The 20,651-nt window shown below is 45.6% G+C and overlaps 1 protein-coding gene across 1 annotated transcript in view; it reads left to right on the forward strand.

The window, feature by feature from the left end:
- Positions 1-20,651, forward strand: part of TENM4 (teneurin transmembrane protein 4) — a 787,916-nt gene that overhangs the window by 704,492 nt on the left and 62,773 nt on the right. The window contains exons 20-24 of the mRNA XM_011938905.1: positions 3,723-3,842; positions 9,622-9,883; positions 12,539-12,806; positions 16,033-16,176; positions 19,298-19,547. Of these exons, the coding sequence (XP_011794295.1) occupies positions 3,723-3,842; positions 9,622-9,883; positions 12,539-12,806; positions 16,033-16,176; positions 19,298-19,547 (1,044 nt within the window). The remainder of the gene's footprint in view (positions 1-3,722; positions 3,843-9,621; positions 9,884-12,538; positions 12,807-16,032; positions 16,177-19,297; positions 19,548-20,651) is intronic.

Here is a 20,651-nt window from a genome sequence, read left to right on the forward strand (position 1 = left end):
AGCTCAGCCAAGTGAATTCCTTTCTGGATGACCTTGAGCAAGTCTTTTTCTCTCTTCCAGTTACTTGATTGTTTTTCACTTCACAAACACTCTGAGAGCAGCATCCCATGCTTACCCTCTCTGGAGATGTGGTCCAGCCCTCCTCTGGCTCACACGTAAACATGTGAGATGGCTATATAAATGCAAATGATATAATGTGACCATCAAATATTAGAGAGATACTTGTAAAGTGTATAAAAGCCCAAAGGAGGGGGTGATTCATTGTGTCAGGAAAAATTGATGACAACCTTACTGAGGTGGTGATAGCTTAGTTGAGACTCTTAAGGATGAGTAGAAAATAACAGCCCAAAACTGCATTACAGCGAGACAGTGACCATGAGGAAGCAAATCATGTCAAATAGAGGACTGGTAATAGAGGATCATATGAGCTAGCTGGAAAGCCAAGTTGGTGGCAGTGATTTGCTCCCACATTAATGGTTTTTCACTAAGGCAGTCTTCCATTGCAGAGTTCTACATTCAAAGCAGCAACTATTTCTTAGCCACATCTCCACCACTGAGCAAGTGCCCAACCCTCAGTGTAGGGTCAGTGTTCCAGTGCTATGCAGAAGCCAGCTTGAACCAGTTCACAAGAACTGATTATTAAATGTTCAGAAATTCGGCAAGCTGGTTGGTAAACACAGCCATTATTAAAAATTAAATTATATAAAATTAAATAAGGTATGTTAAAAGCAAAGGTAATAAATACTCAAAATTTATTACTTTCTAATTATTTTGGCGTGTTTGATGTTACGTTGGCTCTTGAGTTACTCAGGACCATCGCATCTCCACGGTGGCAGTACCGCATAATGGCATCCTCCTGTGTGTCTCTTGCCACCTCTGTGTTCAGTGGCATCTCTTTGGTAGCTTGAAAACAGCCAGAATGAGAGTATTTACACCACAGAAATGAGCAAATGCTACAGTTGAAGCTGGTTTTCTTTTATTTTTCTTTCTTTTTTTTTTTTTGAAAGTCATTAAACATTTGCCAGCACACCACTGATAGTATCCATTAAATAAATGGATGCAGAAAGCAAGCATAGGGAAGCCCAGCACTCGCATCTTTTCAAACCTCCCAGGACAAACGCACATGGCACAAGACACAATTCAGAGGCCCCCGCCGAGCTGACTTCCATCTCCTTTGTTCCAGGGAAGGCTTTATATTAATCCGGGCTTTCCTGACAACTGAAAATCATGAAAACAGAACGAGGATGGAAGTGTTTTTCTCCAGGACTTAATTCCTGAGCCAAATGCCTGTGTTGGCAAGACGCCTCTATGGCCTATCAGTGTCCAGGGAGTCAACCTAATCTTCCCCAGAATCCAAAAGCAATCCACGGGAGCCCGGGCTAAACTTGCATCTGCTCTAGCTTGCTGAGTTGGAGGCTACATGGTAGCCAAATGGTGCCGATTCAATGTTTCCCAATTATCAGGAAATCCCCAAAGAGAGATCAATCAGAGGAGGCTGGCCTGCATGTGTATGAGGGGCAGCAGCCAGGACAGCCCCAGAAAGGAAGCCATCCTCCCAGGGCTGGTTACTGTCCAGGCAGAATCCAGAGGCACATGTCTGGAGAAGGCTGGATGGTGGCCAGCATGAGGAGATGAGATCTGTTAGTAATTCTCTGGAAGGACAGAGTTCCAGCAATACAAAATTCAATTGTCCTCCATTAAAGAAAACATCTCTCAGAACCAGCTGAATATAATCGGTGGAATAAATCTTCCCCATTAGTGGAGAGATAATTTCACATAAATACATTGGAAGACCTTCAGAGCAGAATTGAAAGTCTTTGCTGAGCCTCACCCGCTTAACTTGTTTGCGGTGTAATTGCATTTAGACCAAGGGCCTCGGAAGGAAACCACTGACTGAATTAGCATTAACCAGATTGTATGGAGTGAGGTGAGGAGGGTGGGGTGGGGTGGGGAGTCTAGTGCATTGTGGGTAGTTGTTCTTGCCTTCAGAAAGGACACTAGTGAGACCAGCTGCTTTACAAGCCTGGTGTTAATTGCTTTTCTCATCTAACAGAGAAAAGTTTATCACTCTAGGAAGGTAGAGGTGTGGATACCTCATATGGCAGGGACTGAATTTGAGATCTTTTTTTAATGAATGCCCATGGGCCTCGTCACTAGCTCTTCCCTAGGCCAGAAGGAAAAGCCTTCTCACCTGAGGTGAATAGAGAAGGTTATGTGGTGCACAGCACCTGCGTTTTTGCCTCAGATGCCTTTCAGCGAGGGCTTTCTCCCCAGTGTGTGGATCTCTGAGGATGTTGGACCAGCCAGTGCCTTCAGTTCCACCCGTGGCCAGTGGCAAGTGACTGGTTAGAGTTGGACCTGGAGTAGTGAGGCCCAGGTTCAAGTCCTGCCTCTGTTACCTGCTCTCTGTGGAGCTTTGGGCACACAATATAACCTCTCTGGAAACCGGTTTCCTCTTCCATAAAATGAGAAAGTTCCACTAACTTAGGGATCTTCTAACTGACTTCTCCAGACATGGAGACTACACAGAGTTGCCCTCAGAATCAGCCCAAGGGAGAGGAGACCTCCACCCCAACTTCATCCAGGGTAGATCTTTTCATTCCTTTTCCGCTTTGGAGTCCTTATAAAATGTCACTTACCCAAACATTTCTGTTTCTGAATATTTGAAAAGCCACCATTCTAGATGATCTCTAATTGTCCCATTTATTTGTTCAACCATCATGTTTTCAATAGCAACCTAGGATTTGTTCGACATAGTTCAGTCACTGTGAGGAGAAAGGAAGAAATCTTCACGCTGCCCTCAAAGAGCTCAGGATCTAGTAGAAGGGAGGAGCATGTATGCTTTGGTAAAGTATCAAGGTGTCTGCATCAGGTTTTGTGGGAGAGAAGAACTAGTTCTGATTAGGGGCATCAAGAAAGGCTTCAAGGAAGAGGTGTCATTAATAGTTGGGTCTTTAAGGGTGAGAATATTGGGAGAGGAGTGCAGGAATGACATTTTAGGCAGGTGGAAGAACATTGCACAGACAGAGGCACTAAGTAACATTCGCCTGGCAAGTTTGGGAAAAGCAGGTAATTTCTTGTGCAAAATATAGAGTAAGAGTGGCAGGAGGGATGTTGGGAGAGGTGTCAGTTTCCAAAACTCACTCCGAGAACATGCTAACATCTGTCCTCCTATCTCGAATGTCAGATGAAAGGAAGTACCTTCTATCCTGCTCACTTGTTTGTATGTTCACTTCCAATGAGACTGTTAGTAGCTGTAATAGCCATTGCCATTTGTGGAGCTTACCCTATACCAGCATGAAACAACAAAGACTCAAAGAACTGGCACATGCCTACTGAAGTTCAGAGAGCTAGGACGTGACAGAGCCAGGATTTGAACCCAGATCATTGAACTACACACACAGAGAACTAGGTGATATTGCCCTCTGTGATCAGCTTTATCTCCTTACAGCATAGTATAGTATCCTTAGAAAATAACCTCCAAGTGAGAACATTGAATCACCTCCCAATAGCAATTCTCTCAAGGACACTTTGATGCCCTAAACTGAGGCGACATTTTTTTTAAAGATTATTATGTATCTTGAGTGAGTACCATGAGCCACTGGGTACAAGATGTGTCTCAGTGACTGATTTGCTGTCTTCTGGCCTCTCGGGGTTCCCTGCCAGCCAGGGCTCTGATCATGAAAGGTATATCATGTTTGTGCTCTCTTCTCTTCCCACAGGCATGCTTGTGTTATTCGTGGCCAAGTGATGACATCAGATGGAACCCCCCTGGTTGGTGTGAACATCAGTTTTGTCAATAACCCTATCTTTGGATATACAATCAGCAGGCAAGATGGCAGGTAGGAGACTTTCTATGAGTCAGAAACAGTGAAGGTCCTGCTCTTGTGGTCTGGCCATATAGCTGCTGCTGGACTGAGAATGTGGAAAGAGGATGGGTCTTGGACTCAGAGGGCCTGAATTCAAATGCGCAGCTCTGCAACTTACTAATTGTATGACCTTGTACCTGACTCTGGCCTATGTCCCTTTGACTCTAGATGTAGCAGTTTCTTCTCATTTGGTTCTCAGAATAAGGAGAGCGTACCTTATACATATCCTGTTCCATGACTTATGATATAAAACAGCCATGTGAACCACTTTCTACAGAACAGACAGCTTGAGAAATCTCAGCCATTCCTGTTATGCGGTTTCCATCCTGCAGCTGCCTAGATCTGTGCAAGCCATTTGGGTGATGACAGAATTCTGACCTTTGAATTCCTCCAAGAACCGTCAGCAGAATGAAGTAAAGCTTCCTTAATGGCCCTAGCTCTCCCACCTGCTGTGTGTCCTAGGATAACTCTCCTCACCTCTCTGTGTCTTGGCTTCATCTGTTAAATGGTCCTAATGCTGTTTATTTCACAGATTGGTTTTGAGGGTTAGATGATATGGTGATGAGGAAGCACCTGGCACACAGTATGTGTTTAGTAAATCTTAGTTCCCCACCACACTTCGATTCATTGCTGTATTTCCAGTGTCTGGCACATAATGAGTATACAATGAATATTAGCTTTTTGTTAAAATTACAGATTATTGAAGGAGAAGGTGATGGTGACAGGATAGGCAATGAGAATATTTTGGAGAAAAAGAAAAGAGAAGGAGGAAAGTAGAATATTTAGGCTGTCAGTGATGACAAGTCCTCTATTTTTAATAAAACCAGGTGGTGGCAGTCCATCTGGCTAAGCGTGGGCCCATAAGGTTGATTTTCACTCTGTGTTGGAAATTATGCTCCAGCTTGATTGATTTTAGCACCTCTTTAATCCAATATCAGATGTGAACATGTCCCGGCCGAGGTGATAATGAAGTAGAGGCTCATCTGTTTGTAGACATGTGTGCCTCTTAGATGGGGTTGGCAAGCTTGGCATGGGGTGCCCCCTCCCTGCCTCTCACTCCATGTGAAAAGGAAGAGGCCCAGCTGGAAGACGTTAGTGGCCAGTCCTCAGGGATAAACTGGCCAGGCCAGGCCACTGTTCCCTACCCTGTACACCTTCCAACCCAGGAAGGCCCTCATGAAGACACCCGGTACAGCATGAAGGATGCTGCCTGCTGTATGAAAGTGGCAGATGTGAGCCTCCTAGGCAACAGGTATTCTGACCACATTATTACCTGCTGTGAAACATTCATCCAAAAGGAGACTTTCAGGACTGCCTTTTTTTTTTTTTGCCATGAAACTTGCCAGTCACTCCTGTGAGATGGCAAATCATCAATCCTTATGCCCTGTTGTGGTTGGTTAGAGCAGATTCAAAAACCACACCAAGTCTGGCATAAGTTCGGTAGCCTTCGGGGAAAGCTCACTCTGACACCTCCCGATTCCTCCTGTTTGTGCTTCCTCTGCAATTTCTACTGCCCACTGAGAGCATGGAGCTAAATATCAGCCATGTTTCCTGCATCAGCCTCCTAAATTACATCACAGTAGCCAGAATTGCTGCAATTGGTTGAGTTTCAGATCAATTCTTACCAGTGCATTTTGGGGCTTAAATTTTCTTCCCAACTCAGCCTAATGTATGGGAAAGTTATCACTTGTTCTCTTAGTATCCAAAAATCTCTGTTATATGTGAACAGATATCACTGCCCTCCCACCCTTCCTTAACTCACCTTCTTTCTTACCTCTCATGCCTTAGGAAAAACCGTAAGACTAAGAGATATGGTCTGGAAATAACAGTGTGCGCAAGTGGACTGAAAGTCCAGGGACCCTGTATTCTTCGCTTTCCAGGAAGGCACCATGATACTTGCCCTCATTCAGCTCCCCCACCCCTACACACACGCACACGTGCACACGTGCACGCACAAACACATACACACACCCACTTGCTGAAATCCCAGACTTCACACCTTTACAGAAGCTTACAAACAGAAAACAGTAGCAGAGAAGTTAGCCAGAGATCATTTTAAAAAAAGGAAAATAGAGGCCATGAAGACAAACTAAAAGAATAACAGGCAAGAGATGCAGATTAGGTTCACTGAATTGAAAATTGGGGGCCAGGCGCAGTGGCTCACATCTGTAATCTCAGCACTTTGGGAGGCCATGGTGGAAGGATCACTTGAGCGCAGGAGTTCAAGACCAGCCTGGGCGTTCAAGATCAGCCTAGGCAACATGGCAAAACCATGTCTCTATCAAAACAATATACAAAAATTAGCTGGGTGTGGTGGCATGCACCTGTAGTCCCAGCATCCCAGGAGGCTGAGGTGGGAGGATCGCTTGAGCTTCAGTGAGCCATGATTGCCCCAATGTACTCCTGCTCTCCAGCATGGGTGACAGAGTGAAACCCTGTCTCAAAAAACAGAAAGAAAGAGAAAAGAGAGGAAAGAAGAAAAGGGGAAAGGAGAAAAGGAAAGGAGAGGAGGGGAGGGGAGAGGTAGAGGCCAAGACAAGGGAATATGTGAGGCCCTGTGCTTTTCCCATCTATTATCCCATCAGTATAATCAATAACCCTGCCAAATGATTATGATCATCAGCTTCTTTTTACAAATGAGAAAATTGAGGCTTGGAAAGGTGATATAATTCAGCCATGGAGCAAGTAGTAGTGTTCAGAATGGCCCTGCACTGTTTGGGCTTCATATGACACCCAGGCCTTCCCTTTGGGGTCACATTCACATTCATATCCAAAGCAGGGTTTCCCCTCCAGAGAAGCAGGCCTAGCCCCAGCTCATTACTTGCTCTTGGCAAGGCCAGCTGCCCTCTACTTGCTCACTGCCTTGGGAATATGTCTTTCCATGTTTGTCTTTCCTCCCTCCTCATATACAACCTCTCATGAAGGGAGCTTATAAGTCTGGCTGAAATTCTGTTTGACAGTTAAAAATGTTCTATCAAGGCACAGATGCTATTCAGTTCTGTGACAGAAAAATTGTTCTTTGAGTATTTCCCCAAAATCCTGGGTACTCTCCTAGAGAGCCAAAACCTGAATTCTTGATTCAAAATAAACCCCACCCCAGCTGTTTCTCTATCACTGAATGATGGTCAGGCCCAACTTCACCTAAGTGAATGCGGAACAGGCAAAGGGGTGCTAGCTCCTGCAAAGGGCGGAAGAGTCAGGCTGTGGAGCTTGGAGCCCCAAATCTGGGGATGCCATCTACCAAGAGCAGAACTTGACACTAGGACAGGATGGTTCCATGCAGAATCCTTGCAGTCTCTAGAGGAGAGAAGAGCAAGCTGCAGGAATGGGCCCATTCCCCCACGGTGGATTTATCAGGGTCAAAATCAGACCCTGCACTGAGGTCTCTCACACCAACTGCACAGGTGAACCTTAGATTTAACTGCAGTAACAGCCAAAGTGAGAAGGGATGTAGGGTGTTTAGTAGATGTCAGTTCAGGAGCAGTTGATGCTGTCACTCATGCATTTATTCCATCAACTTTTAACCACCAAGCACTGGGCTAGTTTCTGAAAAGACAGAGGACTCGATGTCTCTGGGCCAGAGAGCTCAACAAGCAATCACAGTGCAATGCCATGCATGTGGGGCAGTGGAACCCAAGGAGGAAGCCGGAATTCTGACTGACTAAGGCTGTGTGGAGGAGATGAAGTTTGAGCTATCCAGTTTGATAGTTAGGAGTTCTCCATCCAAAAAAGCCAAAGAAGACAGGCCTTGAAAATACCTACTACAGCCAGGTTGTGACAGAAGGAACGGACTAGTTTGAAGTCACCCCAGCAGATAGAAATCAGGCCCAGTGAATAAGAAGCTGGAAAGAGAGGGACTCACACTTAGTTAAAAAAAAAAAAAAAAAGTTCTAACAGTCAGAACTAACCGAAAACAGAACAGTCCTCCTGTGGATATAGCAACCTCCTCATCTCTAGAATTGTGTAAGTAGGAACTGAATGGGCCTTTGATGGTGGTTCTACAGAAGAAACTGATGCATCAAATGGGAGGGGGACTAGGTCAGATGACCATTAAATTCCTCTCTAGTGGTTCACCTATTACTTGATTTAAACTTTCTGTTTTAAGAAGGGAAAGGACACAAAATTCTAGTCTTATATCTTTTTTTTTTTTTTGAGACAGATTTTACTCTGTCACCCAGGCTGGAGTGCAGTGGTGGAATCTCAACTCACTGCAACCTCTGCCTCCCAGGTTCAAGCCATTCTCCTGCCTCAGCTTCCCAAGTAGCTGGGATTACAGGCACCCACTATCATTCCTGGCCAGTTTTTTGTTTTTTGTAGAGACGGCATTTTATCATGTTGACCAGGCTGGTCTCGAACTCCTGACCTCAGGTCATCCACCCTCCTCAGCCTCCCAAAGTGCTGGGATCACAGGTGTGAACCACCATGCCTGGCCTAGTCTTATGTGTTATTGCATAATGGGGCTTTAAGTAGCAGCCACACTATGCCCTCTTTTTACTTCAGCAGAGCCAGCCTACAGGATTAGTGATGTGCCTTGGTTCACATGTGGCCCTCTTTTCCCATTGTCTATAATCTGAGTCCATCTGATTTCTAAACATGTGGCTGCAGAACCCTCAAATCAGGTTCCTGGTGGGGCTGGACAGTGTCAGAAACATTATGTGTACAGATAGGGAGGAACTCAGTTTTCTTTGATGTTCTAAAGTAAAAGTGCATGCCAAGGCTTGGATGGGAAAGTGCCTTGCTAGGTTTGTCTGCAGGTGATTGGAGTTAAGATGCCAGCACCAAACAGAACTGCCAGTATGTTTCTGGCTAGGTCCTGTTTGGGCACAAGATATTCTGGGGTGAGGCAAGGAAGACTCTGCCTGTACAATCCCCACAAGCCTGAAAAAGGAAGGGCTTAGCAGGGGGTCATCTAGGATCAGGGAAGACCTGAAGACCGTCATAGAGCAGACCTATTTGGTGTGACATTGATGACAGAACTAGGGCTAGGAAGGCAGGTTTCTCCTCAGACCTCCCCAGCATCCTCAGAGGCTGATGAACAGAGGCTGGGCTGCCAGCTCTCCAGACGCTGTCACAGTGATCTCATCTCAACTAGGAGACTGGCACTCAGTCTTCTGGTTCCCCTTTCACTTGTAAGATACTGTGATTCTAATTGAGCCATCTTTAAACTGCTTAGCTATTTTGTAATTGCAAAGACCTTTGTTGAGTAATCTATCACAATTAGAGCTAAAATTGCTGTGGAGTCATAGAATCTTAGAGACTTAAGAATAATCCATTTGAGCCTTTGCATTTTACAGATGAAAAAAATGAGGATCAAAGAGGCTAAGTGACTTATCCAAGATCACACAATAGTTGAAGGCAGAGCCAGGACCAGGCCCTAACACCCAGATCAAGGCTTGTTCTGCTTTGTTCCCTGACTTTTCACTGGGCTTCGGCTCTGACGCAGTTGAAAGGCCCTAAGTACGAGCAGCACCACTGTCAGCTTTTGTGTGTCCTGGAAAATGACTCTCCACAGCAGTGGTTCATTTCAGCAAATTCTCTATGTGAATCATTTTATGGGGGGAAAAAACCCTGCTTTCTAAAATCACTGCCATTGTTTGGAGCTGCAGTCAAATCTTTAGGCATTAGAGCCTCCCTCAAGAAATGCTCAGACCCTTTGGTGTAATTTTCTCTCCTTTCTTGGTCTCTCTCTTTCCCATCCTGGTTCCTGCTCTTTCTGCTCCCCACCCCTTCCCAACCTTCCCCTCCCAAACAGCTTTGACTTGGTGACAAATGGCGGCATCTCCATCATCCTGCGGTTCGAGCGGGCACCTTTCATCACACAGGAGCACACCCTCTGGCTGCCATGGGATCGCTTCTTTGTCATGGAAACCATCATCATGAGACATGAGGAGAATGAGATTCCCAGCTGTGACCTGAGCAATTTTGCCCGCCCCAACCCTGTCGTCTCTCCATCCCCACTGACATCCTTTGCCAGTTCCTGTGCAGAGAAAGGCCCCATTGTGCCAGAAATTCAGGTACCCAGCTCTCCTAACTGCATTCCACCACACTTTTATTTCATTTTGGGGGTGGAAGAGGATCTCAGAGACAGTGGAAAGAGAGAAAACACCTCTGTAGGGTTGGGTCAGGTCCCATCAGCCTGTTATGCAAAATCCAGCCACCAAACCCCACAACGGGCATGGTGTAAGGGCATGAGGCGCACCCCTCTTACAGACAGAAAACACTTGAGCACCTGGAACTGCCTAGCACACTCTGGTTTATACTAAATTCTCTCTGTCTTTCCACTCTCCTGTAGTTCACTTCTGCCTACTTTCCTTTTCCCCAGCATCCTATGTCCCTCTCTCATTATTTCTGTTAAAAATATTTAAAATAAGTGGTCCTATCAAGAGGAAGAAGCCAAAGGATCCCGAACAGTGAGCATTATTTAAATGAGAAAAATATATATGAGGTGCTTAGCACAATATCTGTCACCTAATAAGTACTCAATAAATTTTAGCTATTATTATTAAGATTATTTAACACACGCCGCCTTCATGCCAATTAAGGCCTTGGCTCAAATCTATATATACAACTGCTTTACTTAACTATCATTAAAAGAAGGTAATTGGGAAAGATGCATTTTAATCTGATGGAAATCAAGATAGATATTTTCGCCTAACAAAGCTCCACTAGTTGAATTTCCTTCGCTGTCCCCAGCCCAGTTTCTAACGGCAGCAGCGAAGGCCTGAGGAAGAGGAGAGATGTCAGTGCAGAAGCCCAGGAGAAGTCCTGGCTGTCTCACCTGCCTAAGGAGAACTCAGGCGATGTGCCTATTAATAGACTGCGGGCGCTGGTGGAGCAGGGAGTTTATACATTTTTGTGTGTATGTTTCATGCCTGGCTGAGCAAACACCTTTCCATGCGTACCCTGTTGAGTGGCTTCTGATGCCAGCCAACAAGAAGGACATACAATCATTCTGAAATTCTCATTGCTCTCACAGGTTGAAACCTCCTTTTCAGAGATTCAGCGCCTGTCTCCCGTCTCAACTACCAGGCTGACCTTTCTTATGAAATGGTTGTCAGTGGAGACAGAGCTTGCTGGAGAGAAGTAATTCGTTACTCAACCCTGGCTCAGCTCCAGCTAAACATTTTTCCCAGGAGCAGGGGCTCTGGAACAAATGGGGTTAAAGGTTGCACCCTCTTTACAGTGCTCCCTGAGCTGGGTGCCTGCATATTCAGTTAGGGCAAAAACCTTGCTTATTATCAGATTCCTGAAATACACATAAACAAACTCTTGGATTTTCCCAGTCCTCTCATAGGTTAGCCTTTGCAAGTGCTGGTAGATACGAATTTTAAAGGGTATGTTAAAGAAGGTAAATATTTTTCAGAGCATCAGGATGGCACTTCAGTCATGCCAGGGGCTCACCAGGGTATGAGTCCTGCTTTGCCTTGAACTTGTAAGCTATAGTTTAGGAAGATTGCCTTGGTTTAAACCCAATCCCTAAAATGTCCTGTGTTCAGGAGAATGAGGTGAGGGTAAGCGTTCACACTTGTCTATGAAATGGACAGGATGAAAAAGGCCCACATCCACTGTAAACATAGGGTAGAGTAGCCATTGTCCCTTGAATAGATATATTAGCCTCAATCGATTTAATGTTCCTATCTTGAAACAGAGCCCAGAGCATCAAGCTGATAAACTTGTCTGCTTTTGCTGTCTGCCCGGGCATGCTGGCATTCATTTAAACTTTCCAACTTAGAACTGGGCTCATTGCACCCAGTAGCTAAGTGACCTGAGCATTCCCCAGGTCACAGCCTTCCCCACTCTGTTCATCTGGCACTGGAGCTGGGGCCCAGAGTGGCCAGAAGCTCTATGCAGGCAGTCCAACCTCTCTCTGTGGATGAGCTAGGGCTGTGAACCACAGGTCCTGCCAGGCTGTGGTCTCAACTCTGCATAATTATTTGTTTGGTCAATATCTCGTAGTCTCTGTTTAATTTCCTGAAAATGAAAGTCATTTGGAACAGATCTCATTTGAAGAAAGTTTTGAGAAAGAAACCATCCTTCCTGCTCAGGCAGCTGGCCGCAGGAGTCTCTCTTCATGACATCCCTGCTGCCAGCACCACCAGCAGCAGCAGCAGCACTGCATGCCCCCTGACAATGTTCCTGTGCTAGGCACTTTACCTATGTGACCTTTCTCAGTCCTCACACAAAGCCAGGGAGGAGACTGAGATTCAAAGTTTCCGTGAGCTTTCTAGGATAACACAGCTCATGAACCAGTAGCAATGTGATCTAAGTATTTTATATGCATATCCTATGTGTTCCTCTCAAAACTGCAATGAGATGAGTGATGTCATCCCTGTTGTACAGAGCAGGAGGCTGAGGCTTGGCGAGGTGAGGTGACTTTTGCAAGGTCACCACATGAAAAGTGGCCCCAGAAACCAGGTCCTCTGACATGTTTTACCCCTCCCCAATCTGTCTTCCATCTCATTTATGTTTTTCCCTTCCTCCTCCTCCTGCTGCTTCTCTTCACCCTCTGCTTCCCCTCTTCTTTCCACTGTCTCCTCTTTTTTACCCCCTGCTCTCTCCTGCCTTTCCCTCTACCTCCTGAACACCCAGAGTCCATCGGGCCGCGCCATCTTCCCTCCACCGGGTGAGTTGACGACCGTCCCTTGCTGTGATCTGCCTCTGTTTTCTAGGCTTTGCAGGAGGAAATCTCTATCGCTGGCTGCAAGATGAGGCTGAGCTACTTGAGCAGCCGGACCCCTGGCTACAAATCTGTCCTGAGGATCAGCCTCACCCACCCGACCATCCCCTTCAACCTCATGAAGGTGCACCTCATGGTAGCAGTGGAGGGCCGCCTCTTCAGGAAGTGGTTTGCTGCAGCCCCAGACCTGTCCTATTATTTCATTTGGGACAAGACAGATGTCTACAACCAGAAGGTGTTTGGGCTCTCAGAAGCCTTTGGTAAGCCTCCCGGCTGCAGGACTCAGAGAATAGCACTTGCAGGGCGCACTCTTTCTACCTCCTTGGTTCCTTATTCCTTCCTTCCTCTTCTTAGATCAAAAGTACCTAAGGCCTAATTGACCTTTAAGACCTGTTCGTGACTGGCCAGGACCTAAAAGAATGTACTGAAAGACATGAGTGTGGAAAACTTGACCATTGCAATAAGGCTACAGAACCAAAGGGCCCTGGAAAGTGCCGTACTGGCTTATGAGGGGCTAAAAGAGGTCATGTGCCACAAAGGCAGAACCAGGTGGACATTGCCTGGCCACCCCACAGCCATCCTGTGGGAACTTACCCATTAAAATAGGAAAACTAAAAAATGGTTTCTTTCTTTTTTTTTTTTTTTTTGAGGTGCAGTAACTAAGATTCTTCCTCCATCAGAAATGCTTTTTGGCCTCTTTACCCAGTCAGAGAGGTCATCTCTTTGTTGTTGTTATTGCTGTCTCTTTGTAAGATGAAACAGAAGTTGGCTGTAACGTCACCTGGAGTCCCAGCCTCACTTGGCACTTGGGCTTCCAGGGGCTGACTGTATGCATCTCTGCTTCCAGATTAGAGGAGGTCCCAGGAAGGGCTCAGAGCTGGACCCTTAGCAGGTCTAACCCTGCAGAGCTGATCCAGCAAGCACTTAAGAGTAACTGTCCAGCAAATCCCTTCTCGTCTTGAGCCCCATTCCAATTTCATTCCCTTAGGTCCAGAAAAGGCAGAGATTCAGCAAAGGCAGAATGAGGAAGCAGAGAAGTAATGTTATTTAGAAAGGAAGGGAGAGAAGGAGGAAGAAGAAGAGGGGGAGGGAAGGAGGGAAGGAGGAAGAGAGGCAGGGAAGGAGGGAGGAAAGAGGGAGGAAGGAGGGAAGGAGGAGAAGCAAGGAAGGGAGGGAGGGAGAGAGGGGGCAAAAGAGGAGGAGGGAGGTGGGAAGGAAATGAAAGAATGTTGCTTGAGCGCCTGCTGTGGGCAATGTGCGTCCCTGTACATTAGCATCTCAGTTAATCCTTATGCTCTGTGAATCAAAAATTCTCACCCCCAAATTCTGCATGAAGAAGTTGAGGCCCAGAGAAGTGAGATGACTTCCCAGTGACACACGGCTAGGAAGGAACAGAGTTGGATTTATTCCAGATCTTTCCTATGGGTTCGCATCCCATCCTACCCAACAAGGGCACAGTGGGAGCAAAGGTGCCATCTCTCACTGTTCATGATCCCTTCTGTAGATCAAGCCACTTCTGTCATCTTTTTTTAAAATGAGGCCTTATAACCTCTTGAGATAAAATGATCACTTCTAGTGCCCACCAGTCAGTGAAAAAGGGAAGTGACTGGGTTGGAGTCACTTTCCTAAGATCACAAGTGACCAGTAAGAGGCACAGTGGCTGCTTAAGGAACTCAAGGCCATGGGGGAAGGGGTCACAGGGACGTCTTCCAGCCCATTCCCCTGTTGCCATAAGTGGTCGGCAGTCTTTTATGGCATCTACAAGAAACTTTAAGGAGTTGCTCAATTGTTAATTCCTGTCTTGAGCATGTAGTAGGATATCGTCCACCAGAGAATAGTGTCTTCCCAGAAAGACGCTTGGAAGAAATAACATTCCTGTCTCTGCTGGTTCCTTTCCATAGTCCAGTTATAGGGCTTTTTATACACCAAGGTCAGGGAGGCTGTCATGTTTAGCCTTCATCCCAGTGACCTTCTAAGGTGTCCTGGATTTATGAAACAAAAGTAAATCCAGGGGATTTCCAAGCTTTGAAACCTCAAAGCAACTTCCAGCTTTTTAAAAGTAATCCAACTAAGTTCCTTTTCTATATATTCATTATAAATGATTTTAAATATTTTTCCTAATTTAAAAAACACCATAGTCATTAATAAAAATTTGAAAAATGGACAAAAATAGAAAAAAGTCATATGTGATCCTGTAAACAAATACAATTTCATGTGTAATTTCTTTTTCTTTTTTTTTTTTTTTTGAGACAGAGTCTCGCTCTGTCGTCCAGGCTGGAGTGCAATGGTGCGGTCTCGGCTCACTGCAGCCTCCATTTCCTGGGTTCAAGTGATTCTCCTGCCTCAGCCTCCCGAGTAGCTGGGACTACAGGCGCCCGCCACCACGCTCGGCTAATTTTTGTATTTTTAGTAGAGACGAAGTTTCACCGTGTTAGCCAGGATGGTCTCAATCTCCTGACCTCGTGATCCACCCGCCTCAGCCTCCCAAAGTGCTGGGATTACAGGCGTGAGCCACCGCACCCAGCCTGTAATTTCTTTTAACTCAGAAATACCATATATAAACAGTCTTTTCAACTGAGCATTGCTCCATAAGCATTTCCCGGGTCACCACATAGTCTTTTTCACTGTGACCTCAGGTGGCTTCATAGTATTCCTACAGTGGATACACTTGGGTTTGCTCACCCTCTCACCCCTCTTGAACATTTAGATTACATCTAATTTTCCAATATTATAAATAATGTTGTGGTGAAGACTTTTATGCACAAAGTATTTTCCATACTATATTAGTCCATTCTCATATTGTTATAAATACCTGAGACTGGGTAATTTATAAGAAAAGAGGTTTAATTGGCTCATGGTTCTGCAGGCTGTACAGGAAGCCTGGCAGCATCTGCTTCCAGGGAGGCCTCAGGGAGCTTTGACTCATGGCAATACGCAAAGTGGGAGCAGCCATCTTACATGGCAGGAGCAGGACCTGGGTTGGTGGGAGGAGGTGCTACACACTTTTAAACATCCAGATCTCAGGAGAACTCACTCACCATCATGAGAACAGCACCAAGAGGATGGTGCCAAGCCTTTCATGAGCATCCACCCCATGATCCAATCACCTCCCACCAGGCCCCACCTCCATCCAACACTGGGGGTTACAATTAAACATGAGATTTGGGTTGGGAACACAGAAACAAGCCCTATCACATACTAGTGATTATTTCCTTGGAAGGGATTCACTTAGATCCTTTTAAAGTAATTGGTACATTTATTTTAACTTTTCCTCAAATGTAAAATTGCTCTTCCAAAAAAAAAAAGAAAAAATTGTTAAGGCTCAGCAATCTTGTGTTAGTATTTCACATAGTTCTGGTTGCCACTTAGAAATATGATCCTTTTTCCCTCTTCTACAAAAGATAAGCCAGGGGCCTTGCCTACAGGTCTAAAGGCCAAAGAGTGGCTCAGCTCACTTGTGCATTTTGCCTCTTCTGTCACTTATAGTTTCTGTGGGTTATGAATATGAATCCTGCCCAGATCTAATCCTGTGGGAAAAAAGAACAGCAGTGCTGCAGGGCTATGAAATTGATGCGTCCAAGCTTGGAGGATGGAGCCTAGACAAACATCATGCCCTCAACATTCAAAGTGGTAAGTGGATTAATAGAATTACTTGAACCAGGCTGGGGTGGAACCTTGTCTCATATCCCTTGTGCCCTGCCAAACAAAAAATTGGCACTTTGAATCCCATAGGCTCCTATGTGATCAGGGAGCTCAATCAACAGATGTTGCTTGGATATTTCCTTTGAGCCTGTCACTGTGCTAGGCACTGGGGATGTAGAAATGAATGGCCTCAAGACTTGATGCCTGTGAGATACAAATACTCGCCAGGCAGTTTCAATGTTGTGCCACATCACAGGGCACTATGAAGGCTAGAAGAAGAGCACCTCACCCAGCGTCTTGGTTCATCAATGTGTCCCTTTGGCAAGAACTCCTGAACTGAGTCTCAGATGGTCTATAGGATTAGCCCTGTGTATCAAGTAGGGAGAACACTCTAGGCAGAGGGCATAGTATGTGCCAAAGCGCTGAAGCCTAAAAGAAGAGTTATCGGAGAGAAGGTTCATTGTGATTTAAGCAGAGGATGACATGAAGGGAACAGCAAAAGACAGAGCTTGGGTGTGAGCAGCTGGAGCCCAGGGTAAGAAGATTAGGACTTTCAACTTCATGCAAGGCAAGTGTCAAGTGTCTGCAGGGACTAAAGCATGCAAGTGGCACCATCAGATCTGTATTTTAGATAACTCACTCTGACCATGAGCCGGGTTGGGACAGCTAAATATGGTAATGATGTCAGATATCACCTGCCTGATCTAAAAAGACAGTGAATGCCCATCAAAGCCACAGCTTGTTTTGGGGGGGAATTGACAAACTAATTCTAAAATTTATGATAGAATACAGACTTGTAAATAGCTAATGCAGCCTTTAAGAACAAAGAAGAGGGACTCACCAAATATTAAGCTATCCTAGAAAAACCATATTATCTGAAACTGTGTGGTGCTGGCACAGGAACAGATACATTGATTCCATGGAATAGAACGCGTTCAGAAACTGACCTGGGAAGAGTAATTAAACTAGGCTTTGGCCCCAAGTTTCAGAAAAGCCAAAATAACAGAATTGGAAAAAAAGTTTCCTTCTCACTCACCTCACTTCCCACTCTGCAAGTCTGGGGGTAGATAATCCAGGGCTACAGGATCTGAGACCCAGGCTCCTCTATCTCTATGCTCCACTCGGGCTTTTGTCTCCAAAGTCATGATCCAAGGGGACCACTTCAGGTCCAGCCTTCACATCCACTTTCCAGTCAGCAGGAAGGAGGTCAAGGATGAAGAGCAAGTCCCTTGCATTGTAAATTCACTTCCCAGCAGCTACTCATATCACTTCTACTTACATGCCATTGCAAGAACCTAGTCGTGGATGTAGCTGCCCTGGAGCCAGGGATCATGGTCTGTTCCAGGCAGTCATGTGCTCAGCTAAATAGCAGGGATTCTATAACTGCAAAAGAAGGAAAGGGTGGATAGGGTGGATATCAGTGGGCAAGGAGAAGTTTTTGCCACATACCATGTATATATAAGAACTTGGAACATGACAGAGATAGCATCATATATCAGTGGAGAATAGATAGGTGTTTTAGAACTTAGTATAGGGAAAATTGGCTTAATATGTAGAGAAAAATGAAGTCCTCACTTCACACTGTATACAAAATAAATTCAGATGTTTTCTTAAACATCTCAGTGTGAAAGATAACACTTTAAATTTGATGGAAGAAAATATTTACAAGGCCAGGCACCGTGGCTCATGCCTATAATCCCAGTACTTTGGGAAGCCAAGGCGAGAGGATCGCTTGAGGCGAGGAGTTTGAGACTAACCTGGGCAACATAGTGAGACCCCATATCTACTAAAATAATTTTTTAAAAAAAATTAGCTGGGTGTGGTGGCACATGTTTGTGGTCCCAGCTACTCAGGAGGCTGAGGTGGGAGGATCACTTGAGCCCAGGAGTTCAAGGCCACAGTGAGCTGAGAACATACCACTACACTCTAGCCTGGGCAACAGAGTGAGACCCTGGCTCAATTTAAAAGAAAAAGAAAGAAAGAAAAGGAAAAAGAAGAGAAAGAGAAAGAGAGGAAGGAGAGAGGAGGGGAGAGGAGGGGAGGGGAGGGGAGGGGAGGGAAGGGGAGAGAGAAATTGGTAGAGTACTTGTAAAAATCTCAGGAAAGGATTGCCTAAAACCTAACAAAGCACAAACTTTAAGGTAGAAAAATGATGGATTAGAGTACATAAAAAGTAAAGATATCCATCGAACAAAGGACAGCTTTGACAAAGCTAACAGGTAACAGTTTGGGAGACAATCCTGATTATCTATAAGAGCACAGCTCACTCGGGCTTCAGTATGGAAGAGGTGAGGCAGCAGGCAGAGGATCCAGTTTGGAGGCTGTGAAGTATGCAGGAGGAAAAGGAGGATCCAGACTAAAAAGAAACAGGATGGATGTAGGAAGAAACTTTTGAGTCATTGAGGTTAATCCCCTGATTTTGTTGGTGGGGAAACAGGCCCATGGGCAGTTAAAGCAGTAAAGAGACCTATACAGGAGCTGGGATCAGCCCATTAATAACAAAGCCAGGTAAAAACCTGTCGCTTCTTGACTCTCTTTTGGTGAGAAGAGACTATGAGTTTCACTCATTCGTTTCTATAAGCATTCATTGGCATGTACTCTGTCAAGCTCTGTGCTAAGCACTGGGGATACAGAAAGGAAAAAGACATAGTCTCCACACTTGAAATGGTATCGATTGAAAGAGAAAAACAGGTAAGTGCGATAAATAATTCATGCTATCATAGAGCTGTGGACTGGGTACATGAGATATGGACAACCTACCTGAGAGGCAGTATAGATGAATGTCTAAGGGCCCAGACTCTGGAGCTCTTCCACTTACCGTCTGTGTGACCTTGGGTAAGGTCGGTTAAGCTACCTGGACAGTCCCCTGTTACAATAGGGATAATAATAGTACCTATCTTACAGAGCTTCGGAGTGAATTAAATCCATATGACTTGTTTAGGACACTCTGAGTTCCACTGGGGGGTGAGGCAAAGCCTTGGGCTATGAGCCTGGAAATGGTCGATGGAGATCTTGCATGCCTTGCAAAATCAGGGTGACTCTGTGGCCAACCACGGGAAAAGATACCCATTTCCTGCTCCATAGGCAATTCTATTTTTCCTTGTCCCAGGCATCCTGCACAAAGGGAATGGGGAGAACCAGTTTGTGTCTCAGCAGCCGCCTGTCATTGGGAGCATCATGGGCAATGGACGCCGGAGAAGCATCTCCTGCCCCAGCTGCAATGGCCTTGCTGATGGCAACAAGCTCCTGGCTCCAGTGGCTCTCACCTGTGGCTCTGATGGGAGCCTCTATGTGGGTGATTTCAATTACATTAGAAGGATCTTCCCCTCTGGAAATGTCACCAACATCCTAGAGTTGAGGTATGTAAGGTGATGCTTTCTTCATAGTTCATAATAACATCCCTTTGCCATCCTTTGGACCCCGCCACATTACCTACTGAGCCCAGGGATGGGACAGAGCCTTGCCTATCAGACTCTGGGACTTTTCACCTCCCAGCTCAAGCAGCTGCTGCTTCCCCAGTGCACTGCAGTGAAGACAAGCCACCTAGGACAGGGAGATGTCCCTGGCATCCAGAGTACATCTGTGACGTAGACGGCTGCTAGCAGCCAAACATTAGACTCCTTGGAAGCCACTGAATCTTCTTTCTGTTTCCTAGAACTAAACTGATTAGAATGAGTCACATGAACCTTTTTTATAAAAACAAGGGGCTGGGTGCCATTGCTCATACCTGTAATCCTAGCACTTTGGAAGACCAAAGCAGAAGGATCACTTGAGGCAAGGAGTTTGAGATCAGCTTGTGCAACCTGACAAGACCCCCATCTCTGCAAAAAATAATTTTAAAAATTAGCTGGGTGTGGTGGCACCTGTCTGTAGTCCTAGCTACTCAGGAGATTGAGGCAGGAGGATCCCTCGAGCCAAGGGCAGTTCCCTTCAACTGACCGATATCGAGATAACTGACCTCTTTGCTCCTCAGGTGCTGCAGAAGCAGCTGAGTCAGCCTCTTTCCCCATCCTGACCCTGAGTGATGGAGCGCAGCCATGCTTATAGCTCAGGGAAGGACATGATATGTTGGATTTTTCTCTATGCCTCCCTAACCTAGATCATTTTAGAACCAGGACACTGTCATAGGGTGGGCTCAGGAGTCATGGAAGGGCTGTGCTTTAGAGATAAGGGAGCCTCACACTCCCTTTCAAGAGGAATTGCACCAAGCTCCCTCCCAACTCTTTTAGGGAATGGAATCTGCCTGTCTTCTGGGCCAGGGTCCATGTGAGCAGGACAGGCCCTAGAGCTGGAAAGCCTTCCTCCACAGTGGGCAGGGGAAAAGAAAACTCACTTTTGCTGAGTTCCTACTATTTGCCAAGCATAACAATTCTATAAGGTGTTTATTGTTATCCCCCTTTGGCAAATGAAAAGATGGAGGCTTAGGGAATTTAAAGAACCTGCCTGAGGTCCAGCTTCTAAAA

The sequence above is a fragment of the Colobus angolensis genome, unplaced genomic scaffold (assembly GCF_000951035.1).
Source record: "Colobus angolensis palliatus isolate OR3802 unplaced genomic scaffold, Cang.pa_1.0 Scaffold179, whole genome shotgun sequence".
NCBI classification, from domain to species: Eukaryota; Metazoa; Chordata; class Mammalia; order Primates; family Cercopithecidae; genus Colobus; species Colobus angolensis.